Source organism: Pleurodeles waltl, chromosome 6 (assembly GCF_031143425.1).
Source record: "Pleurodeles waltl isolate 20211129_DDA chromosome 6, aPleWal1.hap1.20221129, whole genome shotgun sequence".
NCBI classification, from domain to species: domain Eukaryota; kingdom Metazoa; phylum Chordata; class Amphibia; order Caudata; family Salamandridae; genus Pleurodeles; species Pleurodeles waltl.
Window position 1 is genome coordinate 32,479,416 of NC_090445.1, and position 23,160 is coordinate 32,502,575.

General features: G+C 45.5%; 1 protein-coding gene across 1 annotated transcript in view; it reads right to left on the reverse strand.

Annotated features, from left to right (window-relative positions):
* BAG6 (BAG cochaperone 6) overlaps positions 1–23,160 on the reverse strand; it is a 142,678-nt gene that overhangs the window by 11 nt on the left and 119,507 nt on the right. Inside the window, exons 7-11 of the mRNA XM_069241980.1 lie at positions 22,483–22,557; positions 21,519–21,829; positions 20,734–20,863; positions 1,989–2,186; positions 1–304 (exon numbers count right to left, since the gene is read on the reverse strand). The exon at positions 1–304 is cut by the window's left edge and continues 11 nt beyond it. Coding sequence (XP_069098081.1) covers positions 1–304; positions 1,989–2,186; positions 20,734–20,863; positions 21,519–21,829; positions 22,483–22,557 — 1,018 coding nt within the window. The remainder of the gene's footprint in view (positions 305–1,988; positions 2,187–20,733; positions 20,864–21,518; positions 21,830–22,482; positions 22,558–23,160) is intronic.

Consider the following 23,160-nt stretch of genomic DNA (forward strand, 5'->3'; position numbering starts at 1 on the left):
AAATAAGCACACTGGAAGGAGAATTACCCTGCATGTTCATGTGCATCATGACAACTGGTTCGACGGTTTGACGGGTGATGCGAATCATTCTGGGGTGAGCTGTCTGGGACGCCTGAGTTTGAGTTGGAGTAGTACCAGCAGGGGCCTGCCCCTGGCTCTCTGGCCCCATCCCTGAAGTCTCCTCTCCAGGAGCAGATGGAGCTGCAGTCTGGGCAGCAGCAGCTTGTGAAGCTTGAGGCTCCTGCCCTTCAGGCACTGGCTGGGACGTTCTGGCTCCATTACCGGTCATGGTCACAGTGTTGATCTGACAAAAAATGAATACAAATAAGATGCCAGGGAATCATTTGAAGTATTTTAAAACCAGAATAGGTGATAACCTCGTAGCAGAAGCCACAAGAAGAGGGAACAATATAGTGAATACAGGACAAGCTGTTTAGTAAAGGTTATGGTGGTATATTAAAGTTTAAACTTGGGGCAACTGTGTTCTACCCTTTCTGCAATTTATTTTTGTAGGTAAGTATCACCACTTGACATGGTTACCTCCACTTTTTGCCTGGTACCTGATGTGATTTCAACTGAAAGTGCACTGGATTCCTGCCAACTAGGTCTTCAGTGCCAGATCTCTTTTCCAAAACTGTACCATTGTTTCCCCCATTTGGCAAACCCTTTAGAGCCCTCTGTAAGTCCCTACTAAATGGTACCCCTGGTACCTAGGGCCTGAGGTACTGAAGCACGAATAACGACTGCAGCACGAATTGTGCCACCCTAAGGGACACCCCCCCCCCCCACCAAGCACATGACAGGCTGCCACTGCAGGCTGCATGCCTTGGTAAAGACAAAAGTGAAAACACGACATGGCGCACAGCCTGTGTGCTATGTCCCCTAACACTGCATGAAACATATGTAAGTCACCTCTCTAGCAGCCCTTGCAGTCTTAAGGCAGGGTGAGTTATATTACATGTAAGGGCATATCTATAAGAGCAGATACGCCCTTATGTCTTCATCAATTCTTAAACATAGTAAATGGACAGGAAAGCCATTTTAAATGCATGTGCTGGACATTGGTCAATACAAGTTCCCCAGCTACATGAGGGCATCACTGAAGATAGGGATGGTTGGTATCAAACATCTCGTATTGTTAAACCCACACTGATGCCAGTGATGGATTTATCAATACATGCACCCAGAGGGCACCTTAGAGATGACCCCTGAAAACCTACCAGTCTCTGGTGTGCTTGCTGACTAGTTTGAGCCAACCCGCCACCACCAGACACGAGTGATGCCCCCCTACGATGAGAGCCTTTGCTCTTGGGCAACAAGCTACAATGCCTACTCTGGGAGGTGTGTTACACACTTCCACCTATCAGGATGGCCTACAAATCTACATTCCAAGGCAGGGAGCTTCAAATAAGCCCACTGCCCTTGGTATGCAGATCTGGCATCCCTCCCAAGGGAGATACTGACCTTCCCTGGACTCTTTAGATGGTGTATCTAGTTACTGACATACCACCTAAAGTCCCAGCTTCCTACAAATTTACTCTACGTTCTTAATCTTCCTCAATCAGATACCACCGAACGATCTGACCTTTATCCAAAAAAGTACAATTGTTCGGAGACCAACTGCCCGCTAATCAATCTATTACTAATACAGTAAGATCGCAATTTAAGGTTCTTTTTTTAACTTCATAACAGCCATACTTCACTACATTTCATACATTTGGTTTCTGCTTTGTTCTTATCTCAGGCAATTTTGATCTCAAATTTCCAAGTGGTTTTTCTTTAGACAAAATCAATCTTCGCTGTCAGTTTTGTAGACATCCTTCTAAAAGCATCTTTAATACCTAAGTTTTGAGGTAGATAAAAATCCCAAACCACTATCTACTCAAGGTAACAGGATATGGCAGACAGTAAGCATTTCACAAAGAGTTTAATAACCCCCTTCTCCCAAAAGCATCCTTCCGTCAGTGAACACAGGTGCACTAGCTCACCTGTATGGGAATAGCTGCTTGCTGCAACACCATGGGAGCCGCATAGTGAGACATCGGACGCACAACATGGAGGTGGCGGGGAGTACTGGCTGACAGGTTGCATCGCAAATCAGACAGAGCCACAAATGTGTTTCCGAGCAGACGGAGGCACTCCCCCACCAGATTAATTGTGCGTTGGTCCTCATCGCGCCCCTCAGTCTGCAAAAGAAAGTCAAGATTACAATTTTGCAATACATCCCCTCAAACATACATTTTCTGGCTTTTGGTTTCTTTTCATAGAAACTAAAGTGATAACTAGATCTCAAGAAGCAAAAAATGTACTGGCTCAAAGCACATCGATACCACCTTAAGCTTAATCAAAGTTAAATCCAAACCAAACAGTCTCTTTAAAGTGTAACATATAATGTAAACATTACAAACAGGCCTGTCTCTAGCTGTGTGATAATTCTAATCTATTCAGCTGCTTAAGAAAAGTGTACTTTTATGGCACGGTTGAGCTAGTCTAGAAGTAGAGGAGAGCACATTACTAAGCATGATGCCTGGCATACAAAGTGCCAGCCTCTCCAGGGACACATTCAGACTCGGGACAGTAAGGTTTATGGAGAGACTACCCTTGAATCACGAGAGCTCAAACTATTTTTTGGTATGAGGAGTTTGATATCACACAGAAGCCAAAGTTGATGCTGTGCAGCTTAAATTCAGCAGCTGATGGAATCTTGCATTTTTAAATCCTCATTCAAGGACAAATTTAGTTTTTTGGCACATTCCAAAAAGGTGGCTTGTCAATCAAATGTAGGGCATGGGTTCAACCAAATGTAAAAGAAGGACACTGCAGTTCGTAGAAGAAATTAGCAGAAACTGTGTTTTAAAGTTAACCGTTTTAGATGATGTGTGCTTGTCCAGAACTGAATGTTCAATTCAGTTTGCAGAACACTTTTTATGTCTATGGGAAGGATAATGTTACCGAGCCCGTAACTATCAGTTTGTAGAATGTAGAGCTGAAGATCACATGAACATTCCCACCATATAATGTTGCTTGTGGACATTTACCAGTTGCTTGTTGACCCCTCCCTAAAGCCCACAATGCACCAGGACAAAGACTACACATCAGAATCTGTTTCCCCCTCCCCCATCAGGTGACTGCAGTGAGCAAACTAAGCGAAGCTGAAGAGTAAATGTTAATAGGTGCAATGTAAATGAATATGCATAGATAAAATATAATGCATATGCTTGCATCCGGGGAGGTGGGAGGGTGCATGTAAATCTACAGCACTATAATCCACCAACCAATAATTCCAGGATAAGTAACTTTTTCTATTTGTAACGTGCTGCTGTAGATCGTGATGTTTATAATAAAATAAAGGAATAAATAAATAAGCAAAAATAAAGTGATATCTACTCAGTGAGACAGCTTCACCTCACCAAGTAAATGACTATATAACGCCAACCTCTTTGCCCCAATTGTTATTCATTTTCTTCACACATGCAAATGAAGCAGCAAACAAGGGACAGAAACCAACATTTTTACATAACAATACTAAGGAGTAACTGGGTTTCTAGTGAGAAGAACAAACAAGCATTGGCAAAGCCAATAGGTTTCCCCCTTCTCTCCCCCCCAATGCAGGAGCTATTGGCTTTACCAACGTGTTAGCCATGTTATGCACCAGCATGTCTGCTGTTTAACATGGCTAAACGTTAGCGGCATAGAGGAGAGTCCCGTGGAGTGTCGTAGAGTGGAATAGAGAAGAGTGGATGTAAGGAAATGCCTCCTTGGCATGGTTGCCCCCTGACTTTTTGCCTTTGCTGATGCTATGTTTACAATTGAAAGTGTGCTGAGGCCTGCTAACCAGGCCCCAGCACCAGTGTTCTTTCCCTAACCTGTACTTTTGTATCCACAATTGGCAGACCCTGGCATCCAGATAAGTCCCTTGTAACTGGTACTTCTAGTACCAAGGGCCCTGATGCCAAGGAAGGTCTCTAAGGGCTGCAGCATGTCTTATGCCACCCTGGAGACCTCTCACTCAGCACAGACACACTGCTTGCCAGCTTGTGTGTGCTAGTGAGGACAAAACGAGTAAGTCGACATGGCACTCCCCTCAGGGTGCCATGCCAGCCTCTCACTGCCTATGCAGTATAGGTAAGACACCCCTCTAGCAGGCCTTACAGCCCTAAGGCAGGGTGCACTATACCATAGGTGAGGGTACCAGTGCATGAGCATGGTACCCCTACAGTGTCTAAACAAAACCTTAGACATTGTAAGTGCAGGGTAGCCATAAGAGTATATGGTCTGGGAGTTTGTCAAACACGAACTCCACAGCACCATAATGGCTACACTGAAAACTGGGAAGTTTGGTATCAAACTTCTCAGCACAATAAATGCACACTGATGCCAGTGTACATTTTATTGTAAAATACACCACAGAGGGCACCTTAGAGGTGCCCCCTGAAACTTAACCGACTATCTGTGTAGGCTGACTAGTTTTAGCAGCCTGCCACAAACCGAGACATGTTGCTGGCCCCATGGGGAGAGTGCCTTTGTCACTCTGAGGCCAGTAACAAAGCCTGCACTGGGTGGAGATGCTAACACCTCTCCCAGGCAGGAATTGTCACACCTGGCGGTGAGCCTCAAAGGCTCACCTCCTTTGTGCCAACCCAGCAGGACACTCCAGCTAGTGGAGTTGCCCGCCCCCTCCGGCCAGGCCCCACTTTTGGCGGCAAGGCCGGAGAAAATAATGAGAAAAACAAGGAGGAGTCACTGACCAGTCAGGACAGCCCCTAAGGTGTCCTGAGCTGAAGTGACTAACTTTTAGAAATCCTCCATCTTGCAGATGGAGGATTCCCCCAATAGGGTTAGGATTGTGACCCCCTCCCCTTGGGAGGAGGCACAAAGAGGGTGTACCCACCCTCAGGGCTAGTAGCCATTGGCTACTAACCCCCCAGACCTAAACACGCCCTTAAATTTAGTATTTAAGGGCTACCCTGAACCCTAGAAGATTAGATTCCTGCAACTACAAGAAGAAGGACTGCCCAGCTGAAAACCCCTGCAGCGGAAGACCAGAAGACGACAACTGCCTTGGCTCCAGAAACTCACCGGCCTGTCTCCTGCCTTCCAAAGATCCTGCTCCAGCGACGCCTTCCAAAGGGACCAGCGACCTCGACATCCTCTGAGGACTGCCCCTACTTCGAAAAGACAAGAAACTCCCGAGGACAGCGGACCTGCTCCAAGAAAAGCTGCAACTTTGTTTCCAGCAGCTTTAAAGACCCCTGCAAGCTCCCCGCAAGAAGCGTGAGACTTGCAACACTGCACCCGGCGACCCCGACTCGGCTGGTGGAGATCCGACACCTCAGGAGGGACCCCAGGACTACTCTGATACTGTGAGTACCAAAACCTGTCCCCCCTGAGCCCCCACAGCGCCGCCTGCAGAGGGAATCCCGAGGCTTCCCCTGACCGCGACTCTTTGAATCCAAAGTCCCGACACCTGGGAGAGACCCTGCACCCGCAGCCCCCAGGACCTGAAGGACCGGACTTTCACTGGAGGAGTGACCCCCAGGAGTCCCTCTCCCTTGACCAAGTGGAGGTTTCCCCGAGGAACCCCCCCCTTGCCTGCCTGCAGCGCTGAAGAGATCCCTAGATCTCCCATTGACTTCTATTACAAACCCGACGCTTGTTTCTACACTGCACCCGGCCGCCCCCGCGCTGCTGAGGGTGAAATTTCTGTGTGGGCTTGTGTCCCCCCCCGGTGCCCTACAAAACCCCCCTGGTCTGCCCTCCGAAGACGCGGGTACTTACCTGCAAGCAGACCGGAACCGGGGCACCCCCTTCTCTCCATTCTAGCCTATGTGTTTTGGGCACCACTTTGAACTCTGCACCTGACCGGCCCTGAGCTGCTGGTGTGGTGACTTTGGGGTTGCTCTGAACCCCCAACGGTGGGCTACCTTGGACCAAGAACTAAGCCCTGTAAGTGTCTTACTTACCTGGTTAACCTAACAAATACTTACCTCCCCTAGGAACTGTGAAAATTGCACTAAGTGTCCACTTTTAAAACAGCTATTTGTGAATAACTTGAAAAGTATACATGCAATTTTGATGATTTGAAGTTCCTAAAGTACTTACCTGCAATACCTTTCGAATGAGATATTACATGTAGAATTTGAACCTGTGGTTCTTAAAAATAAACTAAGAAAAGATATTTTTCTATACAAAAACCTATTGGCTGGATTTGTCTCTGAGTGTGTGTACCTCATTTATTGTCTATGTGTATGTACAACAAATGCTTAACACTACTCCTTGGATAAGCCTACTGCTCGACCACACTACCACAAAATAGAGCATTAGTATTATCTCTTTTTGCCACTATCTTACCTCTAAGGGGAACCCTTGGACTCTGTGCATACTATTCCTTACTTTGAAATAGTGCATACAGAGCCAACTTCCTACAGTGGACTAGAGTGTTGTAGAGAGGAATGGCGAAGAGGGTCGTGTACTGAAGTGGTATAGTGTGGAGTCATGTAGAGTGTCAAACTGGAGAGGCAGAGTGAAGTGGACTGGTGTAGAGTGCACTGGCAGAGTGCCGCAGAGTCAAGTGGCATTGAGGGCAGTGGCATTAAATGCAGTGGCACTGAATTCAGCAGCACACAATGCAGAGGTGCAGAGCACAGTGCCACAGAGTAGAGTAGCACAGAGTGCAGAGCAGAGTCAAGTGGATAGAGTGGTCAGAGTACAGTAGCATAGAGTGGTATAGTGCCAAGAGAGCAGTTGTGTGGAGTAGTGTAGAGCAGTGGTGTAGAGCACAGTGGCAGAGAGTTCAGTGGCGGAGAGTGGAGTAGAATGGAAGAGTGCAGTGGTGCAGAGAGGAGTGTTGCAGGGTGGAGTGCAGTTGCATAGAGTATAATGGCAGAGTGCAATGGTACAGAGTAGATTAGAGTGGCATATAGTGGATTGGTGTAGAGTGCAGGGCATACAGTTTAGTGGTACAGAGTAAAGTGCGTTGGCATCGATTGCAGTGATTTAAAGAGCAGTGTTATAAGCTGGGTAGAGTGCAGCAGCATAGAGTGGAACTGCGCAGAGTAGATTGGAGTGGTCTAGACTGGTGTGGAGTAGTTTGTGGCGTGGTGCAGTGGCGTAGAAAGGGAAAGAGTGCAGTGACAGAGTGGTACAGGGTAGAGTAGAGAGATTTAACGTGAAGTGGCATAGTGCAGAGGGAGAGTGGAGTGGTGCAGAGTGCAGTGGTGTGAAGTGGTCAAAATTGGAGTGATGCAGAGAAGGATGGAGCAGCAGCGTAAGCATGGTACAGTAGCGCAAATATAGACAACACATTTTAAATTGAAATGACCATTACATTTGCACAGACATACATTTACTAATAAAGTGATGAAGTGCACAAACAAATGTGTGGAAATTACATAACCTAGTTTAATGATTTATTTGGATCATGTTAAAGTATTTGTTTCAAACACCCTTCAGAAATAAAAAGTGCTTCACTTGTGTTAGTAATTCTGATGTATTCTGAAATACTTGCACAGTACATTTAAATGATAGTGTGCTAGAAAATGAAAATGTCACTTACCCAGTGTACATCTGTTCGTGGCATCAGTCGCTGTAGATTCGCATGTTTTGCATAGCTCGCCATCTGGTGTTGGGTCGGAGTGTTACAAGTTGTTTTTCTTCGAAGAAGTCTTTCGAGTCACGGGACCGAGTGACTCCTCCTTTTGTCTCCATTGCGCATGGGCGTCGACTCCATCTTCGATTGTTTTTCCCCGCAGAGGGTGAGGTAGGAGTTGTATTGTAGTAATAGTGCCCATGCAATGGAGTGACTAAGTATGTACCTATTTAAGGTTAAAATAATATATATACAAATAGTTGAAGGTAACTTCCGAACTGCTACAGGCTCCCGGGGAGGCGGGTGGGCACATGCGAATCTACAGCGACTGATGCCACGAACAGATGTACACTGGGTAAGTGACATTTTCAGTTCGATGGCATCTGTCGCTGTAGATACGCATGTTTTGCATAGACTAGTAAGCAGTTATCTTCCCAAAAGCGGTGGCTCAGCCTGTAGGAGTGGGAGTAGTCTGAAACAATGTTCTTAATACGGCTTGACCTACTGTGGCTTGTTGTGCGGATAACACGTCTACACAGTAGTGCTTGGTGAATGTGTGAGGCGTAGACCATGTGGCTGCCTTACATATTTCTTGCATTGGGATGTTTCCTAGAAAGGCCATGGTAGCACCTTTCTTTCTGGTTGAGTGTGCCCTTGGTGTAATGGGCAGCTGTCGTTTAGCTTTAAGGTAGCAGATTTGGATGCATTTAACTATCCATCTGGCTATACCTTGTTTTGATATTGGGTTTCCTGCATGAGGTTTTTGGAATGCAATAAATAGTTGTTTAGTTTTCCTGATGTTCTTTGTTCTGTCAATGTAATACATTAATGCTCTTTTGACATCTAATGTATGTAGTGCCCTCTCAGCTACGGAATCTGGTTGTGGGATGAACACTGGAAGTTCCACTGTTTGATTTAGATGGAACGGTGAAATAACCTTTGGTAGAAATTTAGGATTAGTCCTTAGGACGACCTTATTCTTGTGTAGTTGTATAAAAGGTTCTTGTATTGTAAACGCCTGAATCTCGCTTACTCTTCTTAGCGAAGTAATGGCGATGAGAAATGCAACCTTCCAGGTTAGGAACTGTATTTCGCAGGAGTGCATGGGTTCAAAAGGTGGACCCATAAGTCTAGTTAAGACAACATTTAGGTTCCATGAAGGAACAGGTGGTGTTCTTGGTGGTATAATTCTTTTAAGGCTCTCCATGAATGCTTTAATGACTGGTATCCTATATAGGGAAGTTGAATAGGTAGTCTGCAGGTATGCAGATATTGCTGCAAGGTGTATTTTAATGGAAGAGAAAGCTAGGTTAGATTTTTGTAAGTGAAGCAAGTAACCCACTACATCTTTTGGAGTTGCGTGTAATGGTTGGATTTGATTAATATGGCAATAGCAAACATACCTCTTCCATTTACTTGCATAGCAGTGCCTGGTGGATGGCCTTCTGGCTTGCTTTATGACTTCCATACATTCTTGGGTAAGTTGTAAGTGCCCGAATTCTAGGATTTCAGGAGCCAGATTGCTAGATTCAGCGATGCTGGATCTGGGTGTCTGATCTTTTGGTTGTGTTGTGTTAACAGATCCGGCCTGTTGGGCAGTTTGATGTGGGGTACTACTGATAGGTCTAGCAGCGTTGTGTACCAGGGTTGCCTTGCCCAAGTTGGTGCTATTAATATGAGTTTGAGTTTGTTTTGACTGAGTTTGTTTACCAGATAAGGAAGGAGAGGGAGAGGAGGAAAAGCGTAGGCAAATATCCCTGACCAGTTCATCCATAGGGCATTGCCCTGGGACTGCCTGTGTGGGTATCTGGATGCGAAGTTTTGGCATTTTGCGTTCTCTTTTGTCGCAAACAAGTCTATTTGAGGTGTTCCCCAGAGCATGAAGTAAGTGTTCAGAATTTGGGGGTGAATTTCCCATTCGTGGACCTGTTGGTGATCGAGAGAGATTGTCTGCGAGTTGATTCTGAATCCCTGGGATAAATTGTGCTATTAGGCGAATTTGGTTGTGAATTGCCCAACGCCATATCTTTTGTGCCAGCAGGCTCAACTGCGTTGAGTGTGTCCCCCCCTTGTTTGTTTAGATAATACATTGTTGTCATGTTGTCTGTTTTGACGAGAATGTATTTGTGAACTATTATTGGTTGGAAAGCCTTTAGTGCTTGAAAAACTGCTAGCAGTTCTAGGTGATTTATATGCAGTTTTGTTTGATGTACGTTCCATTGTCCTTGTATGCTGTGTTGATCGAGGTGTGCTCCCCACCCTGTCATGGAAGCATCTGTTATTACGTATTGTGGCACTGGGTCTTGGAAAGGCCGCCCTTTGTTTAAATTTATATTGTTCCACCATAAAAGCGAGAGGTAAGTTTGGCGGTCTATTAACACCAGATCTAGAAGGTGACCCTGTGCTTGTGACCACTGTGATGCTAGGCACTGTTGTAAGGGCCTCATGTGCAGTCTTGCATTTGGGACAATGGCTATGCATGAAGACATCATGTCTAGGAGTTGTAATATCTTTGCTTGTATTTTTTGTGTTGGATACATGCGTTGTATGATGTTGTTGAAATTTTGAATTCTTTGTGGACTTGGAGTGGCTACTCCTTTTGTTGTGTTTATTATGGCTCCTAGGTATTGTTGTACCTTGCACGGCAGAATGTTGGATTTTGCGAAGTTGACGGTGAACCCTAGTTTGTAGAGGGTTTGTATGATTTGATTTGTGTGGTGTGAGCACTTTGCTAACGAATGGGTCTTGATTAGCCAGTCGTCTAGATACGGGAATACATGTATTTGCTGCCTTCTGATGTGTGCAGCGACTACTGCTAGACATTTGGTAAAGACTCTTGGTGCGGTTGTTAAACCGAAAGGCAGTACCTTGAATTGGTAATGTATTCCTTTGAATACAAACCTTCGGTATTTCCTGTGCGATGGATGTATTGGTATATGGAAATACGCGTCTTTGAGGTCTAAGGTTGTCATGTAGTCGTGTAGTTTCAGCAATGGTAACACTTCTTGTAGTGTGACCATGTGAAAGTGGTCTGATTTGATGTATGTGTTTAGTATTCTGAGGTCTAGGATTGGTCTCAGCGTTTTGTCCTTCTTTGGTATTAAGAAGTACAGTGAATAAACTCCTGTGTTTATTTGTGTGTTTGGTACTAACTCGATTGCATTCTTTTGCAATAGTGCTTGAACGTCTATCTCCAGGAGCTCGGAATGATGTTTTGATACATTTTGTGCTCTTGGTGGTATGTTTGGAGGGAATTGTAGAAATTCTATGCAATAACCCTGTTGGATAATTGCTAGAACCCAAGTGTCTGTAGTGATTTCCTCCCATGCTTTGTAATAATGACCTATTCTTCCCCCCACTGGTGTTGTGTGGAGGGGGTGAGTGACATGTGAGTCACTGCTTAGTTGTAGGGGTTTTGGGGCTTTGAAATTTTCCCCTATTCCTAGGGAATTGCCCTCCTCTATATTGGCCCCGAAAGCCTCCCCTGTACTGTCCCTGGTAACTGGACGGTGTTGCCTGTGAGGTGCTGGCTTGTGTGGCCTGACCCCGAAACCCCCCTCTAAAGGGTGTTTTGCAGAAGGTGCTGTAATTTCCTCTGCTCTGCGGGGAGTAGAGTGCGCCCATGGCTTTAGTAGTGTCCGTGTCTTTTTTAAGTTTCTCAATCGCCGTGTCCACTTCTGGACCGAACAGTTCTTTTTCGTTGAATGGCATATTGAGAACTGCCTGCTGAATCTCTGGTTTAAACCCAGACGTTTTTGGCAGGATGAAGTGCTGGGGACCGGGACTGCTCGGAGCCTGAATATCTCTTGGAGCAGGAGACAGCAATCCTTAGTTGCGGTGCACAGGGGTGCAATTCTGCAAGGAGGCAAGAGCTCACTGTCTCCCAAGTTAGACAGCGGGCAAAGAGGAAAACTAAACATGGCAAACAGGTGTAGTACAGCAACTTACGGGATCAATCTCCTGGACTTAATATAAGTATTAGGCAAGGGTCAGGACCACGCCTATAGGCCACATTTGACGGCACTAGGGCAGCCGGGTGCAGAGGTGCAGTACAGGGTCATGTGTCCAATGTTAGTCGATGGGGATCGGTCTGGTTGAAAAGAGGTTGCAGGTTTGGAGAGGGAGTCCAGTCGAGGAGAACAAATAGGTGGTTTCAAGTCTTGAGATTCTCTGGGACGTGGCGATATCTTAGATCCTCATCTCCATGGGCCGGAAGAGAGGAGCAGGTGTCCTGAGACATCGGGTTTACTCCAAAGGGAGCACTTGCAGTTCAGGAGGCCTGCAGGCAGAGGCTGCATCGGGGAGTCCGCAGTGGGGAAGTCCAAGGTGACTCTCTGGAGGACCACGCTGGCATCATTGGCCCTCTTCAACTCTGGCTAGGCGTCACAGGCGCAGTGGTGCTTTCCGGTGTCAGGTTTTTGCTGTACGGAGTCATCTCAGGTCTCTTGGAGTGCCTGCAAGATGGAGAGAAGCTGCTCCACTGGATTTCCTAGGTCTTTATTGAAGGCAGGCTGTCCTCCCAGGCTTTTGGAGACAGACAAGGACGAGTCTACTTTGGTGCAAATAGTCAGGAACAGAAGACAGGCTGACTTGGCCAGAGTCAAGTGAGGTGCTGCTTCTTCAGTCTTTGCTTTTGCAGTTCTGGGGTGTCCTTCGTAGGTCCGCAGCAATCTGATTTCCTTGTGCTGAGGGCTACCCTAAATACTGAATTTAGAGGTGTTTTGGGCAGTGTCTGGAAGTTGACAATGGGCTACTTTCCCCTGAGGTCACTACACTTCCTATACAACACTTATACTGTGGTAAGGGGGTGTAACCCAGTCCCAGATTTCCTAAATCTGCCAACACCAAGACGGCAGATTTCTAAATGTGTCCACATCAGGCATTACACCGTAGGGGGGGTGGGACTGACTTGAGGGGTGGACACACCTACCTGACTACTAATTTTCCCATGTGTCCAGGTGCCAAATGGGCCCTAGGGCAGCTGGGGTCAACAGCCTCTCCTTTAAAGGAAGCCAGATATACATATCAAGGGCAGTGAGCTTCTTTGAAGCCTTGGAATGAAGATTCACAGGTCATCCAGTTGAGAGGGGTGTGCTAATACCCGCTGCTAGAGCATGCTACGTTTCTGTCTGCCCGGGAGCAAAGGCTCCCAAACCCTGGGGGTCAGAAACGTGTCTGGTGGTGGCAGGCCAGTTAGAACTGGTGAGCTAGCAAACGGTTAACTGACAGATTTTTCAGGGGGCACCTCTAAGGTGCCCCGTAGGTGCATGTATTAATAAATCCATCACTGGCATGAGCATAGTTTCACATATGAGATGTTTGATACCAAACATCCCTATCTTCAGTGAAGCCACCAGATAGCTGGGGAACCCGTATTGACCAGGTCCAGCAAATATACTTAAAATGGCTTCCCTGTCTACTACTCACTATGTCTGAGAATCAACAAAGACATTGTGGGGGCATAGCTGCTCTTGCAGATATATCCTCACATATAATCTAATATAATATAATATAATGCACCCTGCCCTTAAGGCTGCAAATCCTGCTGTAGGGGTGACTTACATATATTGCATGCAGTGTTGGGGGACACAGCAGACATGTCATGTTTTCACTTTCAGCTGCACCAAGACATTCAGTCTGCAATGGCAGTCTACATGTGCTATGTCAGGGGTCCCGGAGGGTGGCACAATACATGCTGCAGCTCTTGGGGACCCTCTTTGGTACCTGTGCCCTAGCTGCCAGGTGTACCATTTACTAGGGACTTATAGGGGTGCAAAAGGTATGGCCAACTGGGGAATAATTGCACATTTTTTCAGAGAAAAAGATTAGGCAAAACGTTGGGGTGACAACGCCAAAAAGGGGCACTTTCCTACAATTACTCAAAAAAGCTTGAACAAAAGTAAAAAATAAATTAAAAAAAAGACTCATCAAGTTGACAATACACTGTTGTGTTGCTGCTCCTACAGCAATATGGCTTCCTGACAGCATACATTGTACGGCTTTCCTTCTCCAGGAGGTGCATTACGTCTGCCCTTTGTGAAAGGTCATTTTTGAGCTGTATGTACCACTAACAAATCAGGAGGAACATGACCCAGATGTAAAGTGGCTCCTCCAGAGCAGGAATATACTTTTCCTCCACCCTTGTAGTAACTACTAAGGTCTATACTGCTCATGCTCTTAAGCATGGCCACAAACTGTTCAAACTCAGTCTCTACTAGAACATCTTCCTCTACAAGATTCAACTTGACTTTGATGATCTGAGCATAACAGCAGCTATGCTATGGTACCCTTTGGCAGTGAAGCCCTGACAGGGTACAGCTCTAAGTTGAAATTGTCTTGGGATCCTCATTGTAGTCTTCCTAAAGGTCACCCCCTTATGTGGTGGCAGTGGCCCAAAGTAAGGATAGAACGGTTTCTTACCTGTAACTCCAGTTCTCTCGATGAGGAACCGGTTCAACCACCTGCTTCTGTAAAAGGATGTCGACCTCCGCTTGTAATTGTGGAATGTGGAAATTGGAAGGTTTTGGTGGAATAGTGGAAAATCTGAGCCTGTATCCATTGCAAACAATATTCAGAACCCATGCGTCTTGCGTGGTGTTTTGCCACTTTTTCAGGTTATGCTGAATGCTTCCACCTACCAGAGTGGTTAACGGAAGAGGGGAAGAGAAGAACTTGTGTATCCTTGAGTGGTGTTGTTCAAGTCAGAAGGTGTAAGAGGTAAATCTTGTGGAGATGTCGATCTTTGGGAGGTTTGTGGTAGAGGTGGTATTGGTCTTGGTGACCTGGGATATAGTAGCTGAGGTGTGGGACTTGTGGGTACCTGCTTCCTCTTCCTAGGAACATGATTCAGATGGGTATTTTCGTTGCATCCTATAATGTGCCCAGAGACACTCCCTTGTATAGTGCATTGTGTTTTTGCTTGTAAATCTTTGGATGCAAAGACTCTTGATTCCTCATGGTCTCAAGATAAACACTCTTTTGGTCTGACCACTGGAACTTAGAAAAAGCATTTGGGCAGATGGGAAGGGCGTGTTTTTCCACATACAACACAATCCACAGTCAAAAGCCCTCCTCTCCAAGTCGACGTGATGACATGAAGATAATTTTTTCAGTGACCTTTGTTGGAAATCCAGTGTCTGGAGTGAAATGGCTTGCTTCCGATCGGGTACAATCTTGGAGCTCGAGATGAACGGCTAAACCAGATGGCAGAAAATGAATGCGAGTGGAGTCTTTATCGTCTTGCATTTTTGGCTCCAGGGATAAGTCACAACATTTTGAGAGCAAAGACTTCTGCCAACAGCACCAACTTGTAAAAGTCCACAAAGAAAACTAGATGGCACATGTGTGCAGAGTATGTGAGCAGCCTCTACACATGCTACAAACAGTAACATTTCAGACAAAGCTAATTGTAGTCATTGTAGAAATGTTAAGGAAGGTTTGAGTGTTTGAGGGAGGCAGCAAGTAGGGTCTTGTACAGACCAAGGGCAGGCAGAGAAGGGACCTTGCAGAATGCCTTTTCTGACCACTACCTGGTTGAGGAAGGAGTTGGTCAGTCTTAAATGTCGACAACCGTTGCAAGGATGATTTCCATAACATTAACTGCAGATTAGATTTAAAGCATGGTGGGATATTCTACTATGTAAAAAGCTGCCAAAAGAACAAGGAGTGCGAGTGAGGAGGCACGAATTACTTTTATCTAGAACAGTGGTTCCCAACCTGTGGTCCGCGGACCCCCAGGGGTCCGTGACACATTCCCAGGGGGTCCGCAGGCCTGGGCCAGAAGCAAACACTTGCATTTTTTATATTTATTGCTTCCCTTGAGCAGATTTAAAAGCACTGCAAACTTCCTCCTACATCCAGCCAGCACTTTCAGATAAACAAACACGTCAAGATTACTCTAGTGATTAATGTCCCTGCTGGAGAGGGATGGGAGTTTTGTCTAGTGGCAGTTTTGACTCAAAGGTAGCACAGATGGTTAATATGCCTGCTGCAAAGAACCCGTATCAGGCAAAGAACAGTATTTTATGTGCATAGCACAGTGGGTTACTGCTTTTGTTTCTTTTGTCACTGTGCAGTACATAAGTTACAATCATAATCTAGCACAGTGAGCTATGAACTACCATTAAGGAGTTGCATGCAAACTGCAAGGCACAAATTAGAAAGTTATTTTTTTCCCTAGTGTAAAGAAATGGCTCCCTGTTGCAGTTACCCCCCACTTTTTGCCTGATACTGATGCTGACTTGACTGAGAAGTGTGCTGGGACCCTGCTAACCAGGCCCCAGCACCAGTGTTTTCACCTAAAATGTACCATTGATTCCACAATTGGCACACCCTGGCATCCAGATAAGTCCCTTGTAACTGGTACCTCTGGTACCAAGGGCCCTGATGCCAGGGAAGGTCTCTAAGGGCTGCAGCATGTATTATGCCACCCTAGAGACCCCTCACCCAGCACAGACACACTGCTTACCAGCTTGTGTGTGCTAGTGAGAACAAAATGAGTAAGTCGACATGGCACTCCCCTCAGGGTGCCATGCCAGCCTCTCACTGCCTATGCAGTATAGGTAAGACACCCCTCTAGCAGGCCTTACAGCCCTAAGGCAGGGTGCACTATACCATAGGTGAGGGTACCAGTGCATGAGCACTGTACCCCTACAGTGTCTAAGCAAAACCTTAGACATTGTAAGTGCAGGGTAGCCATAAGAGTATATGGTCTGGGAGTCTGTTTTACACGAACTCCACAGCACCCTAATGGCTACACTGAAAACTGGGAAGTTTGGTATCAAACTTCTCAGCACAATAAATGCACACTGATGCCAGTGTACATTTTATTGTAAAATACACCACAGAGGGCACCTTAGAGGTGCCCCCTGAAACTTAACCTACTATCTGTGTAGGCTGACTAGTTCCAGCAGCCTGCCACACTAGAGACATGTTGCTGGCCCCATGGGGAGAGTGCCTTTGTCACTCTGAGGCCAGTAACAAAGCCTGCACTGGGTGGAGATGCTAACACCTCCCCCAGGCAGGAGCTGTAACACCTGGCGGTGAGCCTCAAAGGCTCACCCCTCTGTCACAGCCCAGCAGGGCACTCCAGCTTAGTGGAGTTGCCCGCCCCCTCCGGCCACAGCCCCCACTTTTGGCGGCAAGGCTGGAGGGAACAAAGAAAGCAACAAGGAGGAGTCACTGGCCAGTCAGGACAGCCCCTAAGGTGTCCTGAGCTGAGGTGACTAACTTTTAGAAATCCTCCATCTTGCAGATGGAGGATTCCCCCAATAGGATTAGGGATGTGACCCCCTCCCCTTGGGAGGAGGCACAAAGAGGGTGTACCCACCCTCAGGGCTAGTAGCCATTGGCTACTAACCCCCCAGACCTAAACACGCCCTTAAATTTAGTATTTAAGGGCTTCCCTGAACCTAAGAAACTAGATTCCTGCAACAACAAGAAGAAGGACTGCCTAGCTGAAAACCCCTGCAGAGGAAGACCAGAAGACAACAACTGCCTTGGCTCCAGAAACTCACCGGCCTGTCTCCTGCCTTCCAAAGAACTCTGCTCCAGCGACGCCTTCCAAAGGGACCAGCGACCTCTGCATCCTCTGAGGACTGCCCTGCTTCGACGACGACAAGAAACTCCCGAGGACAGCGGACCTGCTCCAAAAAGACTGCAACTTTATCCAAAGGAGCAGCTTTAAAGAACCCTGCAATCTCCCCGCAAGAAGCGTGAGACTTGCAACACTGCACCCGGCGACCCCGACTCGGCTGGTGGAGAACCAACACCTCAGGGAGGACCCCCGGACTACTCTACGACTGTGAGTACCAAAACCTGTCCCCCCTCAGCCCCCACAGCGCCGCCTGCAGAGGGAATCCCGAGGCTTCCCCTGACCGCGACTCTCTGAAACCTAAGTCCTGACGCCTGGAAAAGACCCTGCACCCGCAGCCCCCAGGACCGGACTTTCACTGCAGAAGTGACCCCCAGGAGTCCCTCTCCCTTGCCCAAGTGGAGGTTTCCCCGAGGAAGCCCCCCCTTGCCTGCCTGCAGCGCTGAAGAGATCCCTTGATCTCTCATTGACTTCCATTGCGAACCCGACGCTTGTTCTAACACTGCACCCGGCCGCCCCCGCGCCGCTGAGGGTGAAATTTCTGTGTGGGCTTGTGTCCCCCCCGGTGCCCTACAAAACCCCCCTGGTCTGCCCTCCGAAGACGCAGGTACTTACCTGCTGGCAGACTGGAACCGGGGCACCCCCTTCTCTCCATTGAAGCCTATGCGTTTTGGGCACCACTTTGAACTCTGCACCTGACCGGCCCTGAGCTGCTGGTGTGGTAACTTTGGGGTTGCTCTGAACCCCCAACGGTGGGCTACCTTGGACCAAGAACTGAACCCTGTAAGTGTCTTACTTACCTGGTAAAACTACCAAAAACTTACCTCCCCCAGGAACTGTGAAAATTGCACTAAGTGTCCACTTTTAAAATAGCTATTTGTGAATAACTTGAAAAGTATACATGCAATTGAAATGATTCAAAGTTCCTAATGTACTTACCTGCAATACCTTTCAAACAAGATATTACATGTTAAATTTAAACCTGTGGTTCTTAAAATAAACTAAGAAAAGATATTTTTCCATACAAAACCTATTGGCTGGATTTGTCTCGGAGTGTGTGTACCTCATTTATTGTCTATGTGTATGTACAACAAATGCTTAACACTACTCCTTGGATAAGCCTACTGCTCGACCACACTACCACAAAATAGAGCATTAGTATTATCTATTTCTACCACTATTTTACCTCTAAGGGGAACCCTTGGACTCTGTGCATGCTATTCCTTACTTTGAAATAGCACATACAGAGCCAACTTCCTACACCTAGACTTTCATTTTCCTTGCGCTCCTAAAAAAGGGTTGCTTGCATAGAAATACATTCTTATTATTAAAGTCAATGCTAACCACTATGCTGTGTTCTGAATCCTGGGTTTGTGCTTCCCAAGACCAAGCACTCTTAGAAAATGCCTACCATTGTGGATGTTGTGAATGCTACATCTTGTTTTCCCCTGTAAAGAGCTCTGACACCCTACACTGGTATGAGAGGTGCTTTAAAACAAATGAATTACTTGTGATAGAGAGGCTATGGAGGGATGAGAGGCCCTTATGGTTATACTTCCTTTACCCACTACATATTTATGTGAAAAAACCTTCTCAGATCTTATGTACCTAAAAAATAAAAACAGAAATCGCTTGGGAAATGTAGAATCTGACCTGAGGATTCAGCTTTCCTAAATACAACTAAACATTGAGAAGTGAGTCGCCGAGATGCAGTGCCAACCTTCCCATTAAAATGTTTCAATTTTGCATATATTTTCAATATAAAATAATTATATTGTTAGTAATTCAAGCGTTTATTTGGTGTGCACTTGTTTGTGTATTTTTTGCAAATCACTGTTATAATGTTTGAAATTTAAATCATACAAGTTGCTTGGGGGTCCCCGGCTTCCAGTAATGATTCAGTGGGGGTCCTCAGAAGTCAAAAGGTTGGGAACCACTGATCTAGAATGACAAATGTTATTCTCAGCCAAGTTTAAAATTGCTGTTCCTATGGTGCATCCTAATTTGAGACCACACCATGCTCATGAGGTCTATTTCAGCTGTGAAAGGTTATAGATTTAGCCTTCCAACAGCTTTAAAAGACTTTGCAACAACCGGCAAGATGGAAATCAGGTACCCACTTAGTTTTATTTTTAGGGAACGGGGCAGAGAGGTGTTGAGGATTGAGATTTGGTACACTGAGGTGTTAAGTAAGTTAACATTAATTTCTCTGAGAAGTGTGTAAAGGTATGAATGTAAGGAAACAAATGACAGGTTTGGTCTGGCCAACCGTGTTTATGTCATTTTAATTGAGTTACTTCACTAAAAAGTGACCAAGTGAAGCATGGGATTCACGGGCAGCCGGTAGCTCTAGGGAAAGAGTTCCCTTTTTTCATATTATCCTCAAACAGGTGGAAAACTTATCACATTTTTCTGTGGAGTAGTCAGGGATCTGGCCTGGACCAAAAGCTCAAATGAAAAGGAATGGATAAAGTTGCTGGACTGGCAGCATATGACCCAGACCATTTTCAAATTACCCTTTGAAACGAATGAGTGACAGATCAGTGAGCTATGTTGGCAATTTGGTTTTGGTAGGTAGAAGAGTGTTTAGCCCATATACATCTCACTTTGGTGGGATCCTCCTGAATGGTTTAAAAAGAGGTAAAACTCCACTATCAATTTCTGTTGTGAATGATTAAATCAAGTGCACACCTACCCATTCAATAAACTCAGTTTGATCTAGCAAATGCCTACAATGGGTTAGACAAGAGTTTAGTCCAAGCAGTTATTGAATGATGTTCCTTGAGTGTAGGCAAAAGACTGAATACTACAATACAAGCAGATTTTAAATCAGGGACACACAAAACATTCTAGGCCTCCACTACATACATGGCTGGAAGAGGAAGAAAGCATCCTATTCAATATTCTTTTCGCTGATCGTTGCCCATAACTCCATCTCTACATACATTCACATAATTCCCTCAGTGACTACAAGCAAAACAGAGAGGATTCAAAGACACTAAATATTCTCAGCTTATTGCAACCCTTTCTTGGAATCTCATATCAAGGGTCTCCTTTGATGCATATATTTAGTGGCATGAGTTTCTGAAGCAGCAGTACACTCCAAGTGCCCAGCACACCTCATCTCTCTGGTATCTGGCTGTGCTGTAAAATGGAGTTATGTACGGTCTTCATGACTCAGTCAAGGAAGGTGTGATTTGAGACTCTTCTCTAGGAGTGAGGAGTTTGCCAGGAGTTGCAGGGAGAGCTTAATTCAAGAATATTCGAGCTAAGATGAACAATGGTTGTTGTTGAAGTTGGGGGTGGAGTTGTGGGGGAGGGGAGTTTACTTGTAACAAATATCCAAGGAATATTCATATTCCAATACATAGTAAAGAGTTCAGATTGCTTTTATCTGCAAAGTGTAAGCAGTCTCAGTTTACACAGTGTTACTGGTGTTTTACAGTTAATGAATCGGTTTTTCATGCATCACAGAAAAGTTTCATCCTTCTCTATTTTAGCGCGAGAAGACCCTCAACCGATGATCACGTCACCCCACTCCAGTTTTACATACGTTGTTGTTATAGTCTGCAGTGGTGGCATTGCCGAGGATGTCCTGGTATCGCTGAAGGAAGGGACTGAGTCTGCTCTCCAGGTTCCGCAATTCCTGCAGCACCTCACCATAGTCTGAAGGAGATGGGTGGCTGCGAGAGAATGCAAAATCAGAGCACTGTGCCATTCCCAGCATTGCGAAAAAGTAGGTAAGTAAGATTGCTTTGCAGCAAGTAATATTAGAAAACAGGAAAGGATCACGGATAGGACCAGAGAAAGAAAACAAAAACAGGTGCTCACTTTGATACAAGACAAATGTAAAAGGACAAACAAGGAATACAGAGGATGGACAAGTTAACAAAAAAAAAAATAAGAAATCGAAAGCAATTAAAAAAAAAAAGCTGTACCAGAAAGAATATTTCATACATAACAAAAAGGGCTATATGGAGTAAAGTTAAAAGTTATGAATCATGAGAACAAAAAGGAAAGGTGACAGAACACAGGTAAGGAGCAAACAAGAAGAAATGATGCAATACTACTCTAGCAGGAAAACATTTTTTTAAAGGTGCGATTATGCTACAGATTAGACCACAACACAAACACCAGATGGCACTTCCATTAGGAATTCAGTTGTATAAAACCACATTTAAAATCAAGAGAGTAAGGAAAATGAAGGCAAGAGGAAAATGAAGGCTAGAAAGAAAAAGTTGATAGAAAAGTAAGTGTGGAAAGGAAGCAACAGTGGAAGAAAGTGAAATTAAATGAAAGCAAAGGGAAAGCAAACAAATGAAGCAAAGGCCCCCTTACTTTGCCGCTCCTTCAATGGTTGTGGGCCCGGTGGTGATAGAAACGCCTGCTGCTGCTGGGACTGTAGTTGGAGCTGCTGCAGCTGCTGCTGCATAGCTTGTTGCTGTGGTTGACGCACCTTCCCCCATCCGTACTGTCAGGCGAAAACTTGTCTCCAATCTGTGCTCATGTGCGGCTGCCTCAGCGGCAGCCTCTTCCACATCCATGGCTTCTGGGACTATTCCTCCTCCTTCTCCACTCTCCTGGGTTTCCAGGATCTCGGATGGATTGTCCTGGGCAGTAGTTTCGTTCTGCCCCCCATTGGTTTGGCCCTATTCAGCAAAAGTACATTATAGGAACATCAATGTGTGTCCTGTTCAGAAAGGTCTTATCCACTTCCAAACCCAAACAGAAGCCACCGAATTCAAACAGGTTTATGCCCAATACAGTATGCTTTCTTAGTACTGGCGAAAAACAAGTTTTAATAAGTACAATAAAACAGTTAATTCAGAACAAAGCTGGATACATTCTGAAAGGGTCTCTTGAAGTTTAACTACTGACCGACCGGCAAAGAAATCTGAAAAGACAGAAAGGACTTAAGAGCCAAACAATAACCCACACTGTAGAAGCACACAGGACATTTGTGGACCCATCATGCATCTTGCTCATGGAGCTACATTTACAAAACCGTATTAAAACAGAGCACCAAAGGAGATACAAATCATAGAGGAACTGGGGGGCCGCGAAAAGAATAAAACCATGGGGGCTAAGGAGACTTAAATGCAAAAACAGTGAAAGACCCCCAAATGTTGCTCTGCAACACAAACTGCTACTGGCAAGTTAGGATCAAAAGGCCGCTCACTGGGCCAACACGAGTACAAATTAATTTTGAAAACCTTGTTAACATTAGCGATAGCATAAGATCAAGCACAAAGAAGCAAGATGTTAAACTGAGTAGTAACCCATCAAAGTTGCTTACTCTTACCTCCAGCCTAGCAACGATCCTCTGCACATCCCGGAGCATGTGCTGTGCCATCACAAGGCGTAGACGTGGCTCACTCTGCAATAAGATACACAACGTTAGAGGGAGTAGTAAACTCTTTGGTCAAAGCATTTCTAACAGCCAGGGCTTGACAAGGATAAGCCTCAAGTGTAGTGGTCTTGGAGGGTTTATCGGGCTACTTATGATAGCTTGTTACAAAGTCAGTTGACCGAATGTAGGTAGGGGATTATGTATAATCTTTCATTTTGTAATTTCACTACACCCTTCTGTGTAGGTGGATATATTTACAAAAATAATTTACAGGTAGAAAGAATCCTTAACTAATTTTTCAGTGTATGAAGTTTGCTAGGTTAATAGCATGTGAAAGTGAAGAACCAGGGATCACCGAATAGCAGTTACCATGAAAACAAGGACTCAAAGTAGCACAGGACTTTCATTAAATAGTGGTAGTTGTTGTGAATGTAGTTCAGACTTCCTAATTACTCATCACTTGATCTCTTACTGAAACTATCACCAATTATTGTCACCTAGATCCATCTTGAAGCTAAAATAATGCTTGCCATATGGGTGCTTAGAGGTAAACCAAATAAGATGGTGTAGGAAGTTGGCTCTGTATGTGCTATTTCAAAGTAAGGAATAGCATGCACAGAGTCCAAGGGT